The sequence below is a fragment of the Ursus arctos genome, unplaced genomic scaffold (assembly GCF_023065955.2).
Source record: "Ursus arctos isolate Adak ecotype North America unplaced genomic scaffold, UrsArc2.0 scaffold_14, whole genome shotgun sequence".
In the NCBI taxonomy this organism is placed as follows: Eukaryota; Metazoa; Chordata; class Mammalia; order Carnivora; family Ursidae; genus Ursus; species Ursus arctos.
Genome location: NW_026622808.1, coordinates 38,352,016 through 38,372,845, shown reverse-complemented (window position 1 = coordinate 38,372,845; position 20,830 = coordinate 38,352,016). Strand labels below are relative to the sequence as shown.

Genomic DNA, 20,830 nt, shown 5'->3' with positions numbered 1-20,830 from the left:
AGTATGTGTATTTTAAGATTCCATTTATATAAAATTCCCAGAATAGACAGAAAGTAGATTATTAATTACCTATGGTTGGGGGTAGAGGATGGGGAATATGAAGAATGACTTCTAATTGTTACAATGTTTCATTTTGAGATGATGAAAATGCTCTAAAGTTTGATTATGATGATGGTTGCACAATTCTGTGAATATACTAAAAACCATCAACTGTACTCTTTAAGCAGCTGAATTGTATGGCATATAAATTATATTTCAATAAAGCTATTTAAAAAGGCAGCTAATGGAAAAAAGTCCCCTTACCTATGAAGGAATGAATTTGGAGTGATAGCTTGACTTCTTAATAGCTTCTGTTAGCCAGAAGATGGCTGAGAAAAATATCTCTTATCCTAGAAAATTACTTTTAATACTGAACAACAATATTTTAAAAAAATGAAGTTGAGATATTTTTAGACAAAAATTGAGTTTGCCACCAACAAAATCCTACTAAAAAATTTAAATGATGCATTTTAGGCAAAAGGAGATTTCTGACAGTGTGTGAGATGCAGGAATGAATAGCAAACAAAGCTAGTGACAAATGGGGGAGTAAATTTAAAACGTGGACTGTAAAAAAGTAATGATGAGTTAAAAACAAAACAGGGAAGAACTGGAATAAATGACAATAATGTGTATGTCAAGGGGATGATGGTTGAACTTAAAGTGTCTCAAGATCCTTCTGTTATTCAGAAAGAATGTAAACATATATTGACTTTAGACTTAGGTAAATTAAACATGTAAGCATGCTATACTTTCTAGGGTAGTAACCTAAAGATTAGAAATAAGTGAAATAAACATAAATATAAATAAAAGTATAACTTTTAAATGAGTAGAGGCAAAAAATAGGATAGGAAAAAAATCATTCAAAAGGCAAGGAGGAAAAGAGAAGAAATGGAAAGGGCAGTACATTTAGAAAGCACAAGGTAAGATGGTTGAAATAGAATCACATATATCTGTAATGATAATAAATGCTCCATGTAATTTTATCAGACGGGATGAAAGAATCTGGGTATATGCTATTTACAAGAGACATCTACAACATAAAGTAAATGATACATTGAAAGTGAAAAAAGACACACCAGCCAAATATTAACTGTGAGAAAGCTGTTGTAGACTTTATGGCAAGGAAACCATTTTCAAGCCAATAAATATAGACTGTTACACTCAGTAATTTTAGGATACATATTCTTTTCTAGCACACAGTATACAAAGTACATTTATGGTAACTGATCACATACTCTGTCATAAAGCAAGACACACCAATTTCAAATGATTAGTATCAAACAGACCTTATTCTCTGTTCACAAAGCAAACAAGCAAGATGAAACATGAAGATAACTAGGAAACATCCATGTATTTGTATAATAAGAAGCATACTTCTAAATTATTTGTGAGTTGAAGAATAAATAATAATGGAAATCAGAAAATATTTACGACTGAATAATAATGTCAGTACTACATATCAAACTAGTGGCATCAAGCTAAGATGATATTGACAGGGACATTTATAGTCTTAAGACATATATATGGAAAGAAAAAAGGGTGAAAATTAGTGAGATGAGTATCCAACTTACAAAGTTAGGAAAAGAAAATAGAATAAAACCAAAGAAAGTAGTAGGAAGGAAATAATTTAAAAAATAAGAGCACAAATTAATGAAATAGAAAATAAGAATGTTAGATGATCAACACAGCCACAAATTGGCTCTTGGAAGAGATTATTTAACATGACATGCCTCTGTTGAGCCTCATCAAGGAAAAGAGAATAAAATTAAACAATATTAGGAATGAAATAGAAGACAGTCATAGATGCCATAGGTATTGAAAGATAAATGGGTTTTATGAAAATTTCCTGCTGAGTAAAGTTGAATATTTAGATAAAATGAAAAATTCTTAGGAGAAAAAAACTTAGCAAAATTGACTCAAATAATTAGAAACATGAATATTCCTATAACCATTAGATAGATGAAGTAAGTAACAGTCTTTGGAGAAGGAAAATGCCAGCTTTAGATGGTTTTACTGGGGATTTCTAATGAATGTTAATGGGAAAAAAATTTCAGTTTACACAAACCATTTCGAAACACATTAAGAGAATGAGCACTCCATTTAGAAGGCAAAATTGGTACTAAAAACCTGACAAGGACAGCACAAAATGGGAAAATTACAAACCAGTCTTATCCATAAACATAGATGAAAGATCCTGACGAAATATTAGTAAGCTGAATCCAGTAACATATAAAAAATATAATACATCATGACTAAGTGGGGTTTTTCATAGTGGTGCAAGGAGAACTGAGTATTTTAAAAATCCATTAATGTAATTCATTACAATAACATATTAAAGGTGAAAAGTGTGATAAATCATGAGAAGCAGAAAAAATGTTTATTAATATTAAACATTCCTTAATGATTAAAAAAAAACAACTCTTGGCAAAGTTGTAATAAAGGGAACTTTCTGAAACTTAAGAGTGCCTATAAAAAGCTAAAGCAAACATCAAACTTAATGATGAAACATTGAAATTCTTCCCTTTAAGACCAGGAACAAGATGAAGGAGCCACAGTTTCTTCTAGGCCTCTCTGTCTTTCTTGCATGGCCTGCCCATGTGGCTGCTATCGGCTTCTTCCCAGCATGATGGTCAGAGGGCGGTTGGGCTTCCAGCTGGAGGAGGCTAAATGTGCCTGTCCTCCTACAGACAAGGGCCCGAACTGACACTTTGGCTGCATTTACTGGTTAAAGCAAGTCACAGTTTAGCCCAGGTTCAAGGGGAGGGTAAACAGACTCCACCTCTACAGCATGTGTGTACGAGCAGGAAAAACTTGGTGGCAGTCATGTTTGGAGATCATCTACCACAACCATCAGGCTGGTAAAAATGTAAAAGTCTGATGACATAAGGTATTAGCACAGATATGGAGTGATTGGCACACTTACACACTGCTTATGACCCTGAAAATAAGTATAACAGCATTGGTAAACATTTTGGAGTTACCTAGTAGAGTTAAAGATATGCATACTATGTAGTCCAGCATTTAACTCCTAGATCATTTTTACTATGAGTACCAGGTGCTATATATAAGAACGTTCAGAATAACACTTTTTGTTCTAGCAAAAAAACCTGGAAACAAACCAAAATGTCTGTTAACAGCAGAATGGGCAAATAAATTGTGGTGGAATCTTACAATGGAATTATGTACTTCAGTGAAAATGAACAAATTGTATGTACAATAACACGATTTAATCTTTAGGACATAAGACTGAGTAGAAAGAAGCAAAGTACTAAAAAATTCTCAGAAAAAATAAAGTTGAAATGCAAAAAAATACATGTAAAAACAAGCAAGGAAATGGCAAACATGCAATTTAGGGTGGTAATTATTTCTAAAGGAGGAGAGAAGAAGATAGAAATGGTTGGGACATAGATAATTCTAATGATCTTTTTTGGTGAATTGAATGATGAATGTTTCTTATATTATTTTTCCTTATACTTAACATAATTTTATGTTCTTTTGTGTCTTCTCAGTTTTAATATAAACAAAAAACCTTTAATGCTTACTTTATTTTTTGGGGGGGTGAGGATTCTTTTTTCATCAAATGATTGCCTTGAATGATCATTTCCACTGTGGAGTAGTAGAGAAGGACCAGGGTACGTCTTGGGTTAATTACCTTTATTAGCAACGTGTTGACCCTTCTGAGGATGATGGTGAATAGTCTATATTGTTTCATGGATGAGGAGTAGGTCTGTGAACCTTGGTTCTCGGTGGAGTGGAAGGTGGAAGGCAGTCTGCTGACCTTACCTTTCTGTTTTCTATACTCTTAGCCACCTTTACAGAGCCTCCGCAGACCCAAAAGAACTTCCAAGGCCATCTTTTAAGCAAACTTATGGCTTGCCTTGTTGGATTAATGATTATTGACTCTTGAAAATTAAGAGAAATCAGCAGTTCTCAAATGCAAAGAGTAGAAACTCTGGCTCCTAATATCTTGCAATGTTGTTGTTTCACAGATTGATCAGCTGAAGCAGGAGCTTTCAAAGAAGGAGTCAGAACTTCTTGCCTTACAAACAAAGCTTGAAACCCTTAGCAATCAAAATTCAGATTGCAAGCAACACATCGAAGTGCTCAAAGAGTCGCTTACTGCCAAAGAACAGAGGGCTGCCATCCTTCAGACTGAGGTAAGGCACTGTTTCACGATTCCAGGCAGCAGACATTGAGTTGATAGAAAATACCCTACCTGGACAGCTTTCTTTAGAAGATCCCTATCCCTTATCCAAACCTTTGGGACCAGATGTGTTTGGATATCAGATATTACAGGGATTTTGGAAAGGTAAGACCCATATAACAGATTGCATAACACTCCCATTGGGGATACAGCCACAGCCTGTAACAAACACATGACTATTTCGGCAGAAAAAAAAAAAAATTCCTCACACTAAAGTAGGATAAATAAAGACTCTATAAGTAGCATCTTATTAGTTCATGTCAGATTGTGCAGCCAAAAGAGTTTGTTTCATATTGGAATTTTTTTTTTCATTTTTCAGGGTTTTTTGGATTTGGGAACCATAAATAAATGGTTGGATCTAGAATGGTATTATCAAAAAATCATGAAAAAGTCAGAATGTCATCTACCTTACTTGCTGTGTATCTGTACGGGTCCCTCTCTTGGCACCTGTGATTCCAGGGGTTTCTTACTTCCTAAAGAATATCCTCAATTTTTAAGATTCTTTTACCCATTGAAGAAAGTTGATATTATGTGAGTTTCTTAAATGTTGATTTGTTACTTCTTATTCATACTTAGAAGAAAACCAAATACATGTTACTATCCTATTTCCTTGCTTCTCCTCATTGAATTATATCTTTGGGTGTGCTAAGAAAGGCAAAACGCAAGCTAGTTATGTAAGTAAAACAGTTGCCAGAAAATAAATTATTGCATGTGGACAATAGCAAAGAATGTGGTGAATCTCCTTGATTTTTTGTTTTGAGGTAGTGTGTTATGTGGGTTACTTTGGGAAAAGGCAATCTAATTGAGTTGCATATTCTCTCTTGTGCTCTTTAAGCCATGTCTTTGTATATGTTTTTGGGTCTGTGGGGAGGTTTAGATTTTCCTTGAAGTTAATGGGGCCATTGAGTAGGCCTATGCCCTCAGTCAAGGTGCAGCAGAGTATTGAGAGGTGAAAGGAAACAACTTCCAGATTGGATGGGTCTTGGCACGAATGTGGCTTAGCTGCTATGCACTTGACATTGGCTTATAGGCAGTTATTTGATCGCTGCAAGCCAAAATAATCGTTTTGGCCTCAATGATGTAGATACTCACATTTAAAAAATATCATTTTCAGTTCTGTATAGTTTCATTGTGAATTTGGGAGCATGGATATTTTATTTTTCACAACAAAAATTTGAACTATGCCATAAATTGGAAGACAGCTTGTATCTCTTTTGAAGAGGCTGCAGTAAATAGTTATCTAGAGCTGTGCTAATACTGTAGCCACTAGCCACATGTGGCAAATCAAATTTAAAAAATTCAGTAAAATTTAAAATGTGGCTTCTTAGTCACACTAGCCATGTTTAAAGTATGTGGCTAGACTAGTGTATGAGAAAGCAAGCTATAGAACATTTCTGCTGTCTAGCACTTGTCTAAATAGGGGTTAAAAACTATGGCTTATGGGATAAATCCTGCTTACTGCCTGTCTTTATAAATAAAGTTTTATTTGAACACAGTCACACCCTGTCATCTATGTGTTGTCTTTGGCTGCTTTTGGGCATCAGCAGCAGAACTTAATAGCGACAGAGGCCATCTGGCCCTTAAAGCTGAAAATATTTACTCTCTGGCCCTTTATAGAGAAACTTTGCCAAGCCATGGCATTGTGATTTTGTGGGAAGAGGGTTGAGGGGGAATAAAATGTCCTCTCCCTACCAGTCATAGTCTGAACAGGGCCAGATAGTTTGTTGACCCCTGTTGTAGAACAAGGGTCAAGTTTGTTTTCACAGTGGTTATTCACAACACACGGTTGTCTTGGGTTGGCAATGATACCAGCCTTACTAATAAAGTGAGTGTAATTCTGTTGCTGTGTTATTTAGGTAGAAGGAAATTTAAGAAGCAAGGCAATCTGCTGTGGTATTGCTTGAACTGGGAATCGGTCTTCTTGATGGTTCCTTTCCAGCAGGAAAGAAAGAAAAGTCAGCTCAAAAAGGCTTACTACCTTCCTCTCATTACCTTACACTGATAAGTACTGTGTCCCCCAGCCTCTTTCCCTTTCCTTATACTCTCCCCTGTATTTTACTCTTCTCCAATTAATGTAGTCCAAATCAGACCCATACATTTTTCATGAAAAAGACAGTGGTAGCATTATGGGGATAGCTTCCATCCATGTTCAATAATTAAAATGACCCAATAAAGAGATGGTGCTTTGAAGTAGAAAAAATTATTCTCCACAGGCAGAGAAAGTGAGATGATTTTCTGGTTTCCTGCTTTGAAGTTGGGAGTGCGAGATTAATGATTTTATCAGCTGGAAACATCCAAGGAAATTTCTTTTGCCTTTTTCTTCTTCTAAAATCTTTGTAAATGGAAGTGGAGAATGTTACCTAATGATGTCCATCTCTTAGGGGAAGCAATTGAGGTTGAAATTAGCTCTAATTGTTGGATCATAAGCAAAGGATTTTTGGCAGCAGGGTAAAGTACATTAAAGTAATTTTCCCGCTTCTTGGAGAAACAGACAGAAATAAGAGTCTCCTTACCCAACATGTGGTGGTTAGTGGGTGAGTCAGTGAATGAGATATGTTATGTTTTGTTGTGCCCTCCAATGAAAGACCTGAGTTTACACTCCTATGAAAGATATGGTGCTCATTCTTGGAGGAGGTTATAAGTGATAGTTCCTTCCAGTTAGATTCCTGAGTCATTCCTGAAAGCTCTTGCCAAAACAGGAGAGGGCCGTCCCTAGAATGGGAAGAGCATGTTGGTTTATTTGGAAAATCTGTACCATCATCTGGGTTTTGGCTACTCTTAGAATATGGTATAAAGGACAGATGGCACTGGCTTAAAGGTTCATCTCTGCAAGGAAGGCTTTTGCTATCAGGGTGTTTGCATTTAGGAGGTAGTAGGATGAAGGGTGGGGACGAGGGGTGGGAGGCAAGTTGTCTGGGTTTGTGGCTATGTGGCTTGGCTCCTGGATTGGTTTGTTTTAACTTGTACAAATGCCCAGACGCTTTTTGACATGTGTGCAATAAATCAATGGAATAATAATTACACAGACACAGAGATATACCACATAGCTCTTAACATAACATTTTACTTTTTAAAATAGCTTCAAAGGACCCCAAGGCCAAGTTTCTTATTTTGCTGCTTCCCTTGATGTTTTCTTTTTTTCTTTTTTTTTTTTTTTTAAAGATTTTATTTATTTATTTGACAGAGAGAGACAGCCAGCGAGAGAGGGAACACAGCAGGAGGAGTGGGAGAGGAAGAAGCAGGCTCATAGCAGAGGAGCCTGATGTGGGACTCGATCCCGGTACGCCAGGATCACGCCCTGAGCCGAAGGCAGACGCTTTAACGACTGCGCTACCCAGGCGCCCCTCCCTTGATGTTTTCTACATACCAACTTACCCCCATCTGCCAACACATTAATCCCGTGGCAGTGGAGATAATCATGAATTGGCTTTTTTAGCACCTTGATTTTTCTGGATTTCAATGAATAATTACCAACATCTTCAGAAATTAGGAAGAAGAAAGGCCTAGCTATTATTCTATGATCTGAAGTAAAATGTATGAAGAACATAGCGTTTAGAAGTGGGAGATGTATGGACATGCCTTTGCCTCCCCTTTCATAACGGCGACATGAATAAGACTTAAACCTGTCTGAGCCTCAATGTCTTGATCTATGAGATGTCAGTCACTGTGCCAACCTGATGCATCTCTGTGAAAAGTGCTTTGACTCTAGGAAGGGGTTCTAGTTGTAAATTGTGTTATCATCATTGCTGTTGTTATTATTATTACTGTTGTATATCAGGGATGTTTGGGGAATCCTCTACCTCACTTTTCTTACCATGCATTCTGTGCTTTCTGCCTCTGTGGGTCTCCTTTGAATTTGTGTGTCTGCATTTACTAAGCCAAGACTTATATATTTTAATTGGGTTGCTTTTTTATGTCTTAGAATGATACAGAGAAATGAAGAAAATATGAAAGTGCCATCTATTTTGTTCTGTCCCCAAATTAAGAGACTTCCTTCGGTTTTCTGGCAGGTCCACTTTTCCCCAGCCCAGCATGATTTCCGAACTGCCAGGCATGACAACTCTTTTGCATGTTTTCTGTTTGATGTGTTATATGACAATGGCGTATAATGCTTGCTTTTATACTCATTTCTGTTCCAAATAGATCAGGGAAGAGTTCTACTTGTTTAAAAATAAATGCTTGAGAACCTATTAACAAATATGTAGGGGTTTGTATTCATAAAGGCAAGGGGCAGCATATGTAGGTTAGGTTGGTCACAGCTCCATAGCAAAGGTCCATAATATTTTTGTTTTTTAAAGATTTATTTATTTGAGATAGAGTGAGAGAGCAGGGAGGAAGGAAGGAGCAGAGGGAAAGAATCTCAAGCAGAATCCCCACTGAGTGTGGAGCTTATGCGGGGCTTGATCTCATGACCCTGAGATCATGACCTGACCCAAAATCAGGAGTTGGACCCTTGACTGACTCAGCCACCCAAGCATCCCTTGTTTTTGTTTTTAAAATGTAATCAGTATAGAAGAGAATTTCATGCAATCTATAGGTTCACTCATTAGAAAGATTTATCTTGGCACACATACATTTATGTTCACTTGCAATCATGTATATAATTTTAGGCAGTTTACAGATGCGCTGAAGCATTTCCAAGAATTTTACATTAAAGATCCCTTCCCTGTGGATTTCATGCAGTTTTTCATTCAACACATAATTTTTGAATGACTACTATTGCTGGATATGATGCCTACCTTTATCCAGCCAACACTTCATTGGGTATATGGATATACGATAGAGAACTAACATATTTATAGTACCATGAATGCTCAGTGATTTCATTATCACTGGTTAATAATAATTCCACACCAAATCTTAATTGGACTTCATCTTCCTCCTGTTGTTTAAAAGCAGATAAGTAAAGGAAGGAAAGAAGATAAAAAGAAATACATGTTTATCTCCTTTGAAGATAAAGCATGTAAGCTGTATGAAATGTCCATTTATATCTCATAAAATCGAAGGCTAATGTTGCTAAGGTGATTACTCTGATAATGTTAAGATTTTATGTTTTGATTAAACTGGTCCTCTTTGAATCCATGCTCAAGCAACTCGGCTTTCCTTGAGAAAGGGAATGGTATTTATGGGGTTACAGACACTCTACTGGATTATTTCAGGAGTTATTGCATCTACTTAGAAATGCTTTGATGCTGTGCTATACTTCAGACAGACACTTCCCTCGACTTGTCCAAATGAATGAGGTGTCATTTGATAATATTTTATTGAGCATCTATCATGTGCAGGGTTCTGAACAAGGTGGGACCCATAATCTCATGAGCTATTGGTCTTGGACTTCTTAATTTAATTCTATTGCCCAAATGGCTACTGAGTGTCTTGTGGCTGCTATACTGAGTTTCAGGAGATATAGCTAAATGTTTCCCAAGTGATACTTTGTCTTAAACTTGACTTACAACTTGTGAGGCTGATATTATTAACCCCATTTTCAAGATGAGGGGATAGAGCCTCAGAACTTGTTTAAGGTCATACAGTGGTGAGTGACAGGGCCTTGGATTGCAAAACCTGAGCTCTTAACCAGAAATCTAGTGCTTTCCATAAGGGCCCCCATGGACTGAGCGCTTTTTTTGTGTCAAGGAGCTGATATACATTGTTCCATTTAATCTTCACGACAAAGTTTATGTCAAGTTTTGTAATCCTTTCTTAACAGGTGAGTTCACTGCTGTTCAGTGCTTATTAGGTAAAACCCTGTATTGGCTATGAAGAGTTAAGAATGAATAATTCTGCAACTTAAATCCTCCTAGTATCACTATGGCCATAATAACCATTACATTTGTGGCCATAATAATGAAGGATATTGCCCAAACTCTGGGGAGGGAACCATTTTTCATGAAGTCTAGAATCCTAGTATATTAAGAAGAATTTATTATATAATATTTACTTTTTATTTCTTTAAATATGTTTATGATTATATGTACATACCTATACTTATGCATGCATGCATACTTTGTTAAAAAAAGTAAAACAATGGACAACAGTACCTTACTGTGTTTTCTCTTTGTGTTGGAAACTCAGGGGATCTTTAAATTGTCTATGATATACACATGTTGTACATTTGTAAGGTAAAAAATTAAATGCATTTTAACAGAAGGGGTGCTGATCATTTCTTCAGGGAGATTGTTTCCTCGGCAAGGTGCTGCTGATGGAGTAGGAGGAGGTGTTTTCTGGGCCCGTGGCAGCATTTTTGGCCAGTGAGTCACAGATGTTTCAGTGTGATAACATAACCAGAAGGCAGACTTGGGCTGTCAGTTTTCAAGTGGATCAGAAAAACCAAGCTTTTGACAATGAAAATGTTGTTGTTACATGGAGAAAAGAACACAATTTATGATTCCTTGTTTCTTGGTTTTCTGCATTGAGGTGGGCCCTCAGCCTCATTTTTTGACAAGGCCCAGACTCTTGGTTATATAGGTCACTGTGACAAGGAGTTGGGAATGCTTTGTGGCATCCAGGGACCTTGGGACTAGATGCATTCATACAGGGCTTTGCAAACTATTCCAAATACTTAAGGAACCACTCTTCTGAACTCACACGTTTTGAGCAAAGGAGTTTTTTTTTTTTTTTAAGAGGGTAGAAGTACTATTTGCCACAATATATAAGGTGGGATTTACAGGCAGTGCTCCTTTACTTTTTTTAAAAATTTAAATTCAATGTAATTAACATATAGGATATTATTAGTTTCAGAGGTAGAATTCTGTGATTCCTCAGTTGCATATACCACCCAGTGCTCATTCCATCAAGTCCCTCCTTAATGCCCATCACCCAGTGCTCCTTTACTTTTAACCAGTAATTTCAGTTTTCCTTCTGCCTCCTGTTGTGGTTGACTGGCAAGCAGTGAAGTCCTTTTTAATCACTAACGGCTTCAAAGGATATTCGAAATGACCTTTTTGAGATAGACTTTTGTTTAGTGAACATTATCATCATGGCATTTAAAAGTGAGGTGTTTCTTCTAAAAAGTCAGTAGCATATGACAAAACTAATTTTTAGGACTATCAGATTACCCCAACGTTGCATCAGGGTGCATTGTTTCACTTTCAAGACTTGCAAGGAATGTCTTTAAAATTAACAAATTAAGGGATTTGGTGAAAAAAAACATACAAAAGAAAATCCTGATGTCACTTGTATTTTTCCATTCTAATCCTGTTGTTGGCTTCACATTTTAAAATGTTTTTATTTGACTGGGAAAGGCATCATTTGAAATTTTTATTGATAACACTCTTAACTGCAAGGAAAAGACATAAACCTGCAAAGCTGTAACTATCATGGTGGCCACAATTGGGAGGTCTGCAAAATGGTTTATTACCGGCAGAAAAAAAGCTGTTGGGAACCACAGTCGTTATAGGGGTCACCACCTCTGTTACATGCATTTTATTTTTTTCCCTTTTCATTTTGAGGGTATTTATGATGGCAGTGCCAAACTACACACTTTTCCCTCCCCTAATGTCTGTGGGCTTTGTTTTGATTCTCTCTTTATTAATGATGTGAAAACTTTGGGGTTATATAAAAATGAGCCAGGGTCAGGCTTTTCGAGCCCCAGAATGCTGAAAATGTCCTTATATCTAGCTAGTGAAGACATTGTTTAAAAGGGCCACATTTTACTTCCTAAGATTTTTAGCTGTTTTGCAGATTTTAGATATCTGGGTGAAATGTGCAAGGCAGCCTCATACTCTTGCTTTCTTAAGGTAAAACATAAAAGACTTGTGGCGAAGGAAGTAAAATGTGTTATAGTTGTTGGCTGCAGTTGCATAGCAATTTCTGGCCTATTAAAGGATGATGCAGGTAGCTACAGACATTATTTCATTCCATAGGTCGGGAGTCTAGTACTTCTGTTGTTGTTACTGTTGTTCAGGCTTTCAGAGAATGCCTTATTTAACACCTTGTTAGTATAAAATTGCTTTTGACTTCATAAACACAGGTGTTCAGTTTGAATCTTAATGAACTGTGAAATAGGTAGATGTCTAAAAGGAAATTCTATAAATTGTGAACATGGCTCTGTCAGCACGCTAAATGGATTAGGAAAATTCACTGTCTGCCTTGTAACTGAACACCAATGTGATGCATGGGCATGAATCAGTCCTGAAAAGCCAATAAAATGGAGGGAAAAAGTAAAGCCTAGGAGATGTTGATTGTGTGGGTTCCCCCTACCACAAATGAATGTTGATGCAGAAGGCTCTGAAATCAGAATGGCTATTCAGAGGACGGCCAAGAAGGGATACATATGAGCAGACAACACAGAATTTATAGAGTAAAACCACAAACACCTTATTTTCCATTGTACTAAAATAATGATATTTTGCAGTACTCATTTTGTATGTAATTCTGCTTTCAATTTTATATTGTTACTGCAGCTCAAATCTCATTATAAGTGTTCCAACAAAAATTCCCTTTTAATCAAAAACTTTCCAGTCCTTAGCCCATTGTCAACTTATTTTGAGCAACTTATTTTTCTAGCGAAACAAAAGAATTTGGCTCTTCTTTTTGAGTTCATTGGGATGTTATTTGACCTATGTGGCTAAACATGTAATTAAGATAACCGAGTCATTTTAATTTCTACATAGATCCCTTCATAATCTGCATCTATTATTTTGGAATGTAGAAATATGGGGTCAGAGCCCTTTATATTCTTTGAAACAAAAGAAATAGATCATTAATACTTTTGTTTGGTTATATTTTTGTTTGAAAAAGGCATTGTCTATACTATATTAAGCTTCAACTAGAAGTGACAATATCCAATTAGCCAATCGTCTATGGGAAAGTGCATGTCCTCTAGTAAGTGTTACTTACTGGTGAATGGTTTGTAGGAAAAAAAGAACGTATTTCTGTCATGTCTGTGGGAAGCTGGCTTGCCACTTTAAAAAGGAGATGACAGAATTTAGGAGGAGGGAAATTCAACAAAACTCTCACTGACCTCCATGGTCACATTCTTTCTCTCTCTCTTTTTTTTTTGGTATGAATTTTATGGAAAACAGAATTTACTAAGTACTTCCATTCATTTTTTTCCTTTTGAGGGCACTATTTAGAAATAACCAGTTTACATTATGATTATGTTCTCCTGACACTGGACCCACATTTGTAACACTTGCCTCTATTCCTCTGGAAAAGGCTAACATTTGCTGTGGTTGGGTTTCTTTATGTGTATATTTACATATCAAACCAAAATGCAAAGAGTGAAGTTAAATTTCAGGGCTTCTGCAAGAATCTTTTACCCATTTTCATATGAACTTTATTCTTTTTTAAATTAAATACAGATATTTATTCCATACAGACATATACTTTTCCTTTCTTTTTTTATTAAAGAAAAAAGAGAGAGAGAGAGAGAATACAACTTGAGGTAAAAAGTTGTGTAGTTGAGGACCACTTTAACCCTAGAAGTTTGTTTTTATTGCAAGCATTTCCGTCTTGAAATGTATGAAATTTATTTTCTTGCAATTATTTTGTATTTTGTTTTCTTATTTTCAAATGTGGTGATTTCTTAAATCCTTATAACAGAACGATAATAAAATACTACTTGGCAGTTGTTAATTTGAAACTGGACAGATCCTAAGTTCTGTCATTAAGATCTTGCCAAATGTGAAGGAAAAGAGAAAATCTAACTCCTCATTTACTGAGTGTGACTCCTGAGCCTAGTGCCAGCAAAGCTGGGTGTCAGCTCTCTCCATAGTGATGACCACCTTTGACAGCTCTTCTGAGGGCAGTACAGGAAGAAGGGAAAAGCGTGACTTGGAGAACAGCTTGGGACTGCCAGAGATCTAGAGCTTAGGATTTGTCAACTCTTCAACCTCACTCCCATCCAAAATCAAAGTGTGCATTTGTGGAAAAATGTACATGAATTTTAAAGATTTAATTTGGAAAAGTTTAATCATTTGCACCTTGCTGTGCATGCATGTATGTGTGTGTGTGTCTGTGTGAGTAAAAGAGGAAGAGACAGAACACTAAGATGAAATTTAGGTGTCCAGTATCATTTTGGTAACCTTCTTTATAGGGTCTCTAGTAGGTTATTTATAAAGTATCTACTGTGTGTTAAGCATGGTGCCAGGTGCCAGGAATACAGAAGTAAGTAAGAGATAAGTGTTGCCAACATTACCACCCATAATGTGATTATTGAAAAAAATTTAAGATTATTTGTAGTTCTTTTTGTTCTCGAGCATTCACTAGGGTTGATTCATAAAAGATTCAATTTAGTGAATTGTTGGTTGCTTGACAGAACCTGTAAAAACCTTGGGCATACAATAGGGCCTCTGAGTAAGTCTATGAAAGTACCTAACCAAAAGGAGAAATTGTTTTAATGCTTAGAGCTTTTTTCATTTACAAATCCTTAAATTTTCAATGGTCACATTGTCGGATAAAGTTTCTTGATATTGGTTGTGTGGGACACAAAAATATAATCTTATTCCTCAGGAACATTGTGGCCTGGCTGGGGTTTTAGTTACTGTGCTGCACTTAAGTGTTTATTTTGTCCCTTTATTAACCTAATATTTACATAGAAAGAAAATTTCATTGCAGTATAAGCTTCCTTTAGGAAAGGACCTTTTGCTTTTTTTTTAGTGGGGTATATAAGCTCTGAGAGCCATGCCTACCATAATATAGGAACTCCAAAAATGTTTATTGGATCGTTGTTGCTCTCCTATATCATTGGAGGTGTAGTGAGAGAATTAGATGAGATATTACATCACACTAGCAATGAAAGTATCCAGTCTCAGGTGATGTTTTGATAGTAGTAGTAGAAGACACTGATTAACTCTTCTATAACTTAGGTATGGGGAAAAGTTTCCTAACTGTGAGTCAATATCTGGTAGCAATAACGTATAATGATAAATTTGATGACATGAGGTAAAGAATTTTTGCAGGGCAAAAAAATATCTGGCAGGGTAAAAGACAGATAACAACTTGTAAAGGGCTTGTATCCCTAATAAATAAGGTTTTTAAAAACAAAGAACTGAAGAACCAGTAATCCTATAGAATAATGGGCCTGATACATACGTGGTACACAGAAAAATAAATGTAAATGGTGCTTAATTTATGATGCTCAACCTGATGAGCTCAACAGGATGAGAGAAGTGCATATTAAATCTACATTGAAAAACAATTTTCACTTATTAGAATGGCAAAAAATCCAAAGACTTGAAATGTTCTCTTATTTATTGGTAATACTGTGGGAGTAACTAGTCCTCTAATAACAGTGCTGGTAAAAATGCAAAATGGTATATCCCCTTTCAGAGGGAATTTGGCAACATCTAGCAAATTACATGTTTGCCTTTGACTGCAATCCCAGTTCTTCCCAGAATCTCTAGACCCCAAAGATACATTGGCGGACATATAAAATATCGGAGACTGTTCATTGCAACACTATTTGTAATAGCAAAAGACTGGGAACCACCAAGATGACTACCAGGAGGGGATTGATTGAATAAATCATTGTGATTCACAAAGTGGATTACCTGTAGCTGTGTAAAAGATGAAGAATATCTCTCTATACTGATATGGAGTGACCTCTATCATATATTTTTAAATGAAAAAAAAAAAAAAGGTGGTAAGAAATGTATAGGGCATGCTACAGTTTACCTAAGAGATTAAAGGAACACAAATACACATATGAATGTATGTATTTGCTTATATTTAAAAAAAAATTGATGGATAAACCATAATATTACTTGTTTCACAGTAGAATGAGTAGACAGGGAGAGAACCCAGACTTCTTTGAATATATTTTGTTTTATAGATTTGACTTTGGAGCCATGTAAATACATAATTACAAAGAAAAATTAAATCTAAAAAGGCAATCCCTAAAAAGTTAAAAGGAAAATGAAACAAACCTATCTATGTGTCTGAATAGCAGTATAACTGCACAGAGAGGATCTGTTCCAGTGGCTTTAAAACAGAGTACTTTGAGTGTACATCCCTAGTGGCATACAGTTCAGGACAAAAAAAATATGCAAAGAACTTAAACCTTTTTCAATAATTATATTATTGATTGTAATGTGGATATTATTATTCTAAGGCAGGTGTGTGTGAAAACTGGGATAAAACAAATGAGTGTTTCTGTTTGTGTCACTAAGAGCTTAGGAGAAAAGAAATACAATGCAAGATTGATGAAGTTAAGAAAAGTTGTGACTGTAGTCTTAGGTTGTGTTTCCTCTTTAGTAACATATAGAATTATATAGATAAATGTTTTATATTTATATTCTAGCCATGACTCTGTGAAGCCCTAGAAACAAGAACCAATCTGGTAGCAATGAACATTCCTAGTGTCAGATTTACTGTTTTCCCATGAAAAGCCTTTGTAGAAATGGAAAAGTCTATGTCTGGGGCAGGGAATGATGCCTAGAACATCTTGTCATGCCAGGAAGTGGGGAAGCTATCAAAGACAGGGCATGTCAAAAAGACTAGGAACAAATAAGAAAAATGTGTCCACTGGACAAAGAATTTGAACATCAATAACACATAAAATATGATTAAATCCATGAGTTCAGAATGATAACTCTTTTTAAAAAAGCTCTTTTGTAGGTTCTAGGGAACCAATACATCATTTCTGAAACTGGTAAATAAAGGGAAAGAAATGAGCATTTATTGTAACTCTTTTATATAAATTGTACTTACAGTAGTCAAAAGTTGACAAAGAGAAGATTCTCTATATAGAAGTATTCCAGCTAATAAACGAAGAATGCTTAGACTATCACCATTTTATATCCTCTAATGATTTAATTAGTGGATCCTGGTGATCGAGTTTTAATGAATGTCACATCAAATAGTACATGCCTCCAGATGGAAGTACACTCTATTGCAATTAAAGTCTTGTCAGAAAAATCAAACCTGAGTTTTACTGGAAATAGGACAGAGAGGAACTTGGCAAACAGCTCCAAGGGCTGCAGTGAGCAAGTTCCCCATCATGGGAAACTCTTGTAGGACAGATGACTCTGTTTTTGTTTTAAAACAACAAAAAAGTTTTCAAAGAAAAAGAGAAAGAGGTAGAGAGGGAAACTGTAGATCTAAAAAACTTAAGAGACTTATCAACCAATCATAATGTATGGACCTTGTTTGGATCTTGATTCAAATAAGCAAAATGGTAAAAATGTGAGCTATTGGGGGAATTTGTAGGTTAAACTGATGATAATAAACAATCACTGGTAAATTTGTCTTAAGTGTGATGATAGAATTTTTAATATAGAGTTCTTATCTTTTAAAATTATGTACTAAAGGGGCACCTGGGTGGCTCAGTCTGTCAAATGTCTGCCTTTGGCTTGAGTCATAATCTCAGGGTCCTGGGATCGAGCCCGGCATCAGGCTCCTTCTTCAGCCAGGGGCCTGCTACTCCCTCTTCCTCTGTCTGCTACTCCCCCTGCTTGTGCTTGTGCTCTCTTTCTCTCTGTCAAATAAGTAAAATCTTAAAAAAAAAAATACGTACTAAAGAATTTACAGATGAAATAATACAATGTCTGGTATTCAATTTTAAATAATTAGGGGGCTGGGAAGGGTGTGTGGTTGGGGTTCATAGAAGGAACGGGAGTAGTAGCCATGAGTGGATACATGTAAAGTGAGAAGTGGGTGCATGAAAATTCGTTGTGTTATTTTCTGTGTTTTTGAATATGTTTGAAATTTATGTAAGAAAACATTGAAAACAAAATAAAAATAAATGAATAGTGGCCTGCATAGGCTGTGAATTTCATTCCCAGTGACACAGTATGCCACAAGATGTCTCCTGCCTACCTACCCTGGCACATTGTGTCTTTATGTATACAGATGCTTTTTCTGCTAAATTATTCTAAACTTGATGGTGACCCTGAAGATGATTTCAGACCTTTTACTGGATCATGGAAGTATACTTTTTAGAAGGAAAAAGTCTTATTTTAACTTTTTCTAGTTTTTTAAGTTTTTGTCTTTATGAAAAGGTAATTTGGTTGTAAAAGACCTAGAAGAAAGCATTGGGAAATCTGACAGGGAAGTTGAATAGGTTGAGCTTTTTTATATTGAAGTTTTGGAAATCTTTTTTCAATCTAGCCGGTTGCTATAAGACTGCAGCTGGCTGATGTCAGGGACCTGCTAATGATTCACTCCATTTAGGCAGGGTCCGTCCTTGAGAACTTCCCTGGAAATGGTTTGGGTTGCCAGGCACAGACCATGGCCATACAATTTGCGCTTGACATCATTTCTTTCACCCACATTGGTGGGTATCAGTCATCAGAGGATCTAATTTCTATTTCACACTCAGCCTAGAAGTTTAGAAGACTTTATTTTGCCTGTTTGGATTCTTCTATTCCTCTCATAATCTCAGTGTTTTCTTATTAGTAAAACATAAGTCTAGTTCAAGGAATCCTAAATATTTATCTTACATATTTTAGAAAGAAAAATTATATAAAAATGAAATACTGGTAGTGAAACCTTGTTAATTTTATTCTTTCTTTGTCCTGGTTTTGAAGCCTCTTAAATACTACAAAAGGAGAAGCATACTTACTATGGAGTGAATTGTTAGAGTGCGTGGGTATGTGTTTTGTAAATTGAGTTTATCTAAATCCCAGTCTAGAAGAACTAAACCAGTTTTCTCTAGTCTTTCTCTAGAAAGTGAGTTTCAAAGTGGTACCACATGTTGAGTGCAGTACAATAGAGCTAAGATCATTATCAAGATATCTCAATGTATTGTAGAGTGAATTTGAGAACATAAAGGAAGAAAAGAATGCTCCTTAATTTATGTAAGATTTGAGAGAGAATTAAGACATGGGCGATTTGAAAAATATTTCTTTTGTTCAGTTTTAGAACTTGTATAGCTAAGTTCTGGCAAGCTCATTTCCTTTTTTTCCCTCCCCTTTTGTTTTTGGACAAATTGCTCATCTTTCTTTCTCCATGTATCTTTAGGTCCTGGTAGAAATCTGTTTGTGCTCATGATCCCTGGATGATGTGGCCTTGATCACTTTCTCTGCTCTCTCTTAGCATAGTACTTGCCATTGAGTTTCCAGAATTGCTCTTTGACTTGACTATGAGTTTTTTGAGGATGGAGCCATCCTAACTTGTATGTTTTCCTGTTTCTGCAAAATCTAGTTTTGCTCAATTCCCTCTCTTTAGCTACTGTAGGTGTGGGTTTTATCAAAGAATCTTGACAACGTCTGGGAAAGTTTCCCAGCCGGGGAAGATGTTGTGTTGAGTGACCACTATGGGAAAGTGAATGTAGCTTTGCATTTATTTTCATTTTTATAGTACTTGGCTATAATGCCAGTTTTTTAGAGAGAAATTATTACACAAAGTCTTATCCTGGGCATTGCACTATTTCCTAAGCTGAAATTTATAATTCAAGTTAGCAACATTTCTAAAGCACATAGTTCTTATTTTTATTGGCCACTTAATGCTTTATACTGATGATAAACATAATTAAAGTGCTTTTCCCTTAGATGCTTGCAATTGGTAAAATCAGTAGAATGAAGTTACTAATACAGTTTGACACATTTTGCCAACAAGAAGTCTTATGTATTATTAACCAAAACAATAGTAGGATATCATATTTATTAAACACCAGATGTCGAGCCCGTTTGTTATGTCAAATCATCCTCATATTAGTCTTATGAGGTTGGTACTATCTGGTACATCTGCTAGCCTTTTTTTTTTATAAAACTTTTATGTGTGCAAAATGGTCATAGAGTAGATTTTAATAATTATCATCTGTAATACATATTGACTCAGAAACCTCAGGGTAAGTTAGATTAAGGATATTCCCTTGTCCTTAGGGTCTCCCTGTGTAGAGACTCAGAACCAAAAATAATATCATGGAATATGTTCAATAATAAAGGCAGGAACAGAGAACTATGAAACACCAGGAATTAACATGTCTATGGGGGAGGGAGTCGAGACAGGTGTTAATGAGGAGGGAACTTTCAGATGGACCCTGAAGGAGGAACAGTGTTTACTATGATGGAAAAGGGGTGATGGAAGGGGTATTTGAAGTAGAAGAAATAGTGCAGAGGGTAAAAGTGTGGCCTGTATGTATAAGGAACAGTGAATAATTCTTTGTGACTGGTGTATCCTGCTTGCTCTGTGTGTGTGTGTGTGTGTGTGTATAGGAGAGAGAAATAGGGATGGGATGGGTGGATCAGCTGTATAGCATAGGGGTTGAGCTCATCAGTTTTGGGGTCAGAAACAAGAGTGCTTTAGAGTGCCAAGTCTATGTCTTCCTAGCTCTGTGTCAGCTGAAAATTTGCTCATTCATTCATTCATTTATTCATTCAGCAAATATTCATCGATGTCTCCTATGAAGCTGACATTACCCTGTATACTAGGGACAGAGCAGTAAACATAATAGGCAAAAATCCTTGCTACCATGGAGCTTATATTCAAGTGTAGATTTGGGGGAAGGTGGTGGAGAAAAGAAACATTTATGAAAAGGGCCATGTAACATAACAGTAAGTACGCTAGATCAGATAATGATCCCAGATGGAGGGAGGCACGAGTGTCCAGGCCCTCAGTCAAGAGTGAGCTTTGTATACAGAGAACAAAGAGAAACCAGTGAGACCCAAGAAGAATGCATGAGAGGAGAGTAGGAGAAGGTGAACT

At 36.1% G+C, this 20,830-nt stretch overlaps 1 protein-coding gene across 1 annotated transcript in view; it reads left to right on the top strand.

Moving 5' to 3' along the window:
* The window catches only part of ERC2 (ELKS/RAB6-interacting/CAST family member 2), a 791,328-nt gene that overhangs the window by 295,092 nt on the left and 475,406 nt on the right, over window positions 1-20,830 (top strand). The window contains exon 6 of the mRNA XM_044384924.2: window positions 4,029-4,196. Coding sequence (XP_044240859.1) covers window positions 4,029-4,196 — 168 coding nt within the window. The remainder of the gene's footprint in view (window positions 1-4,028; window positions 4,197-20,830) is intronic.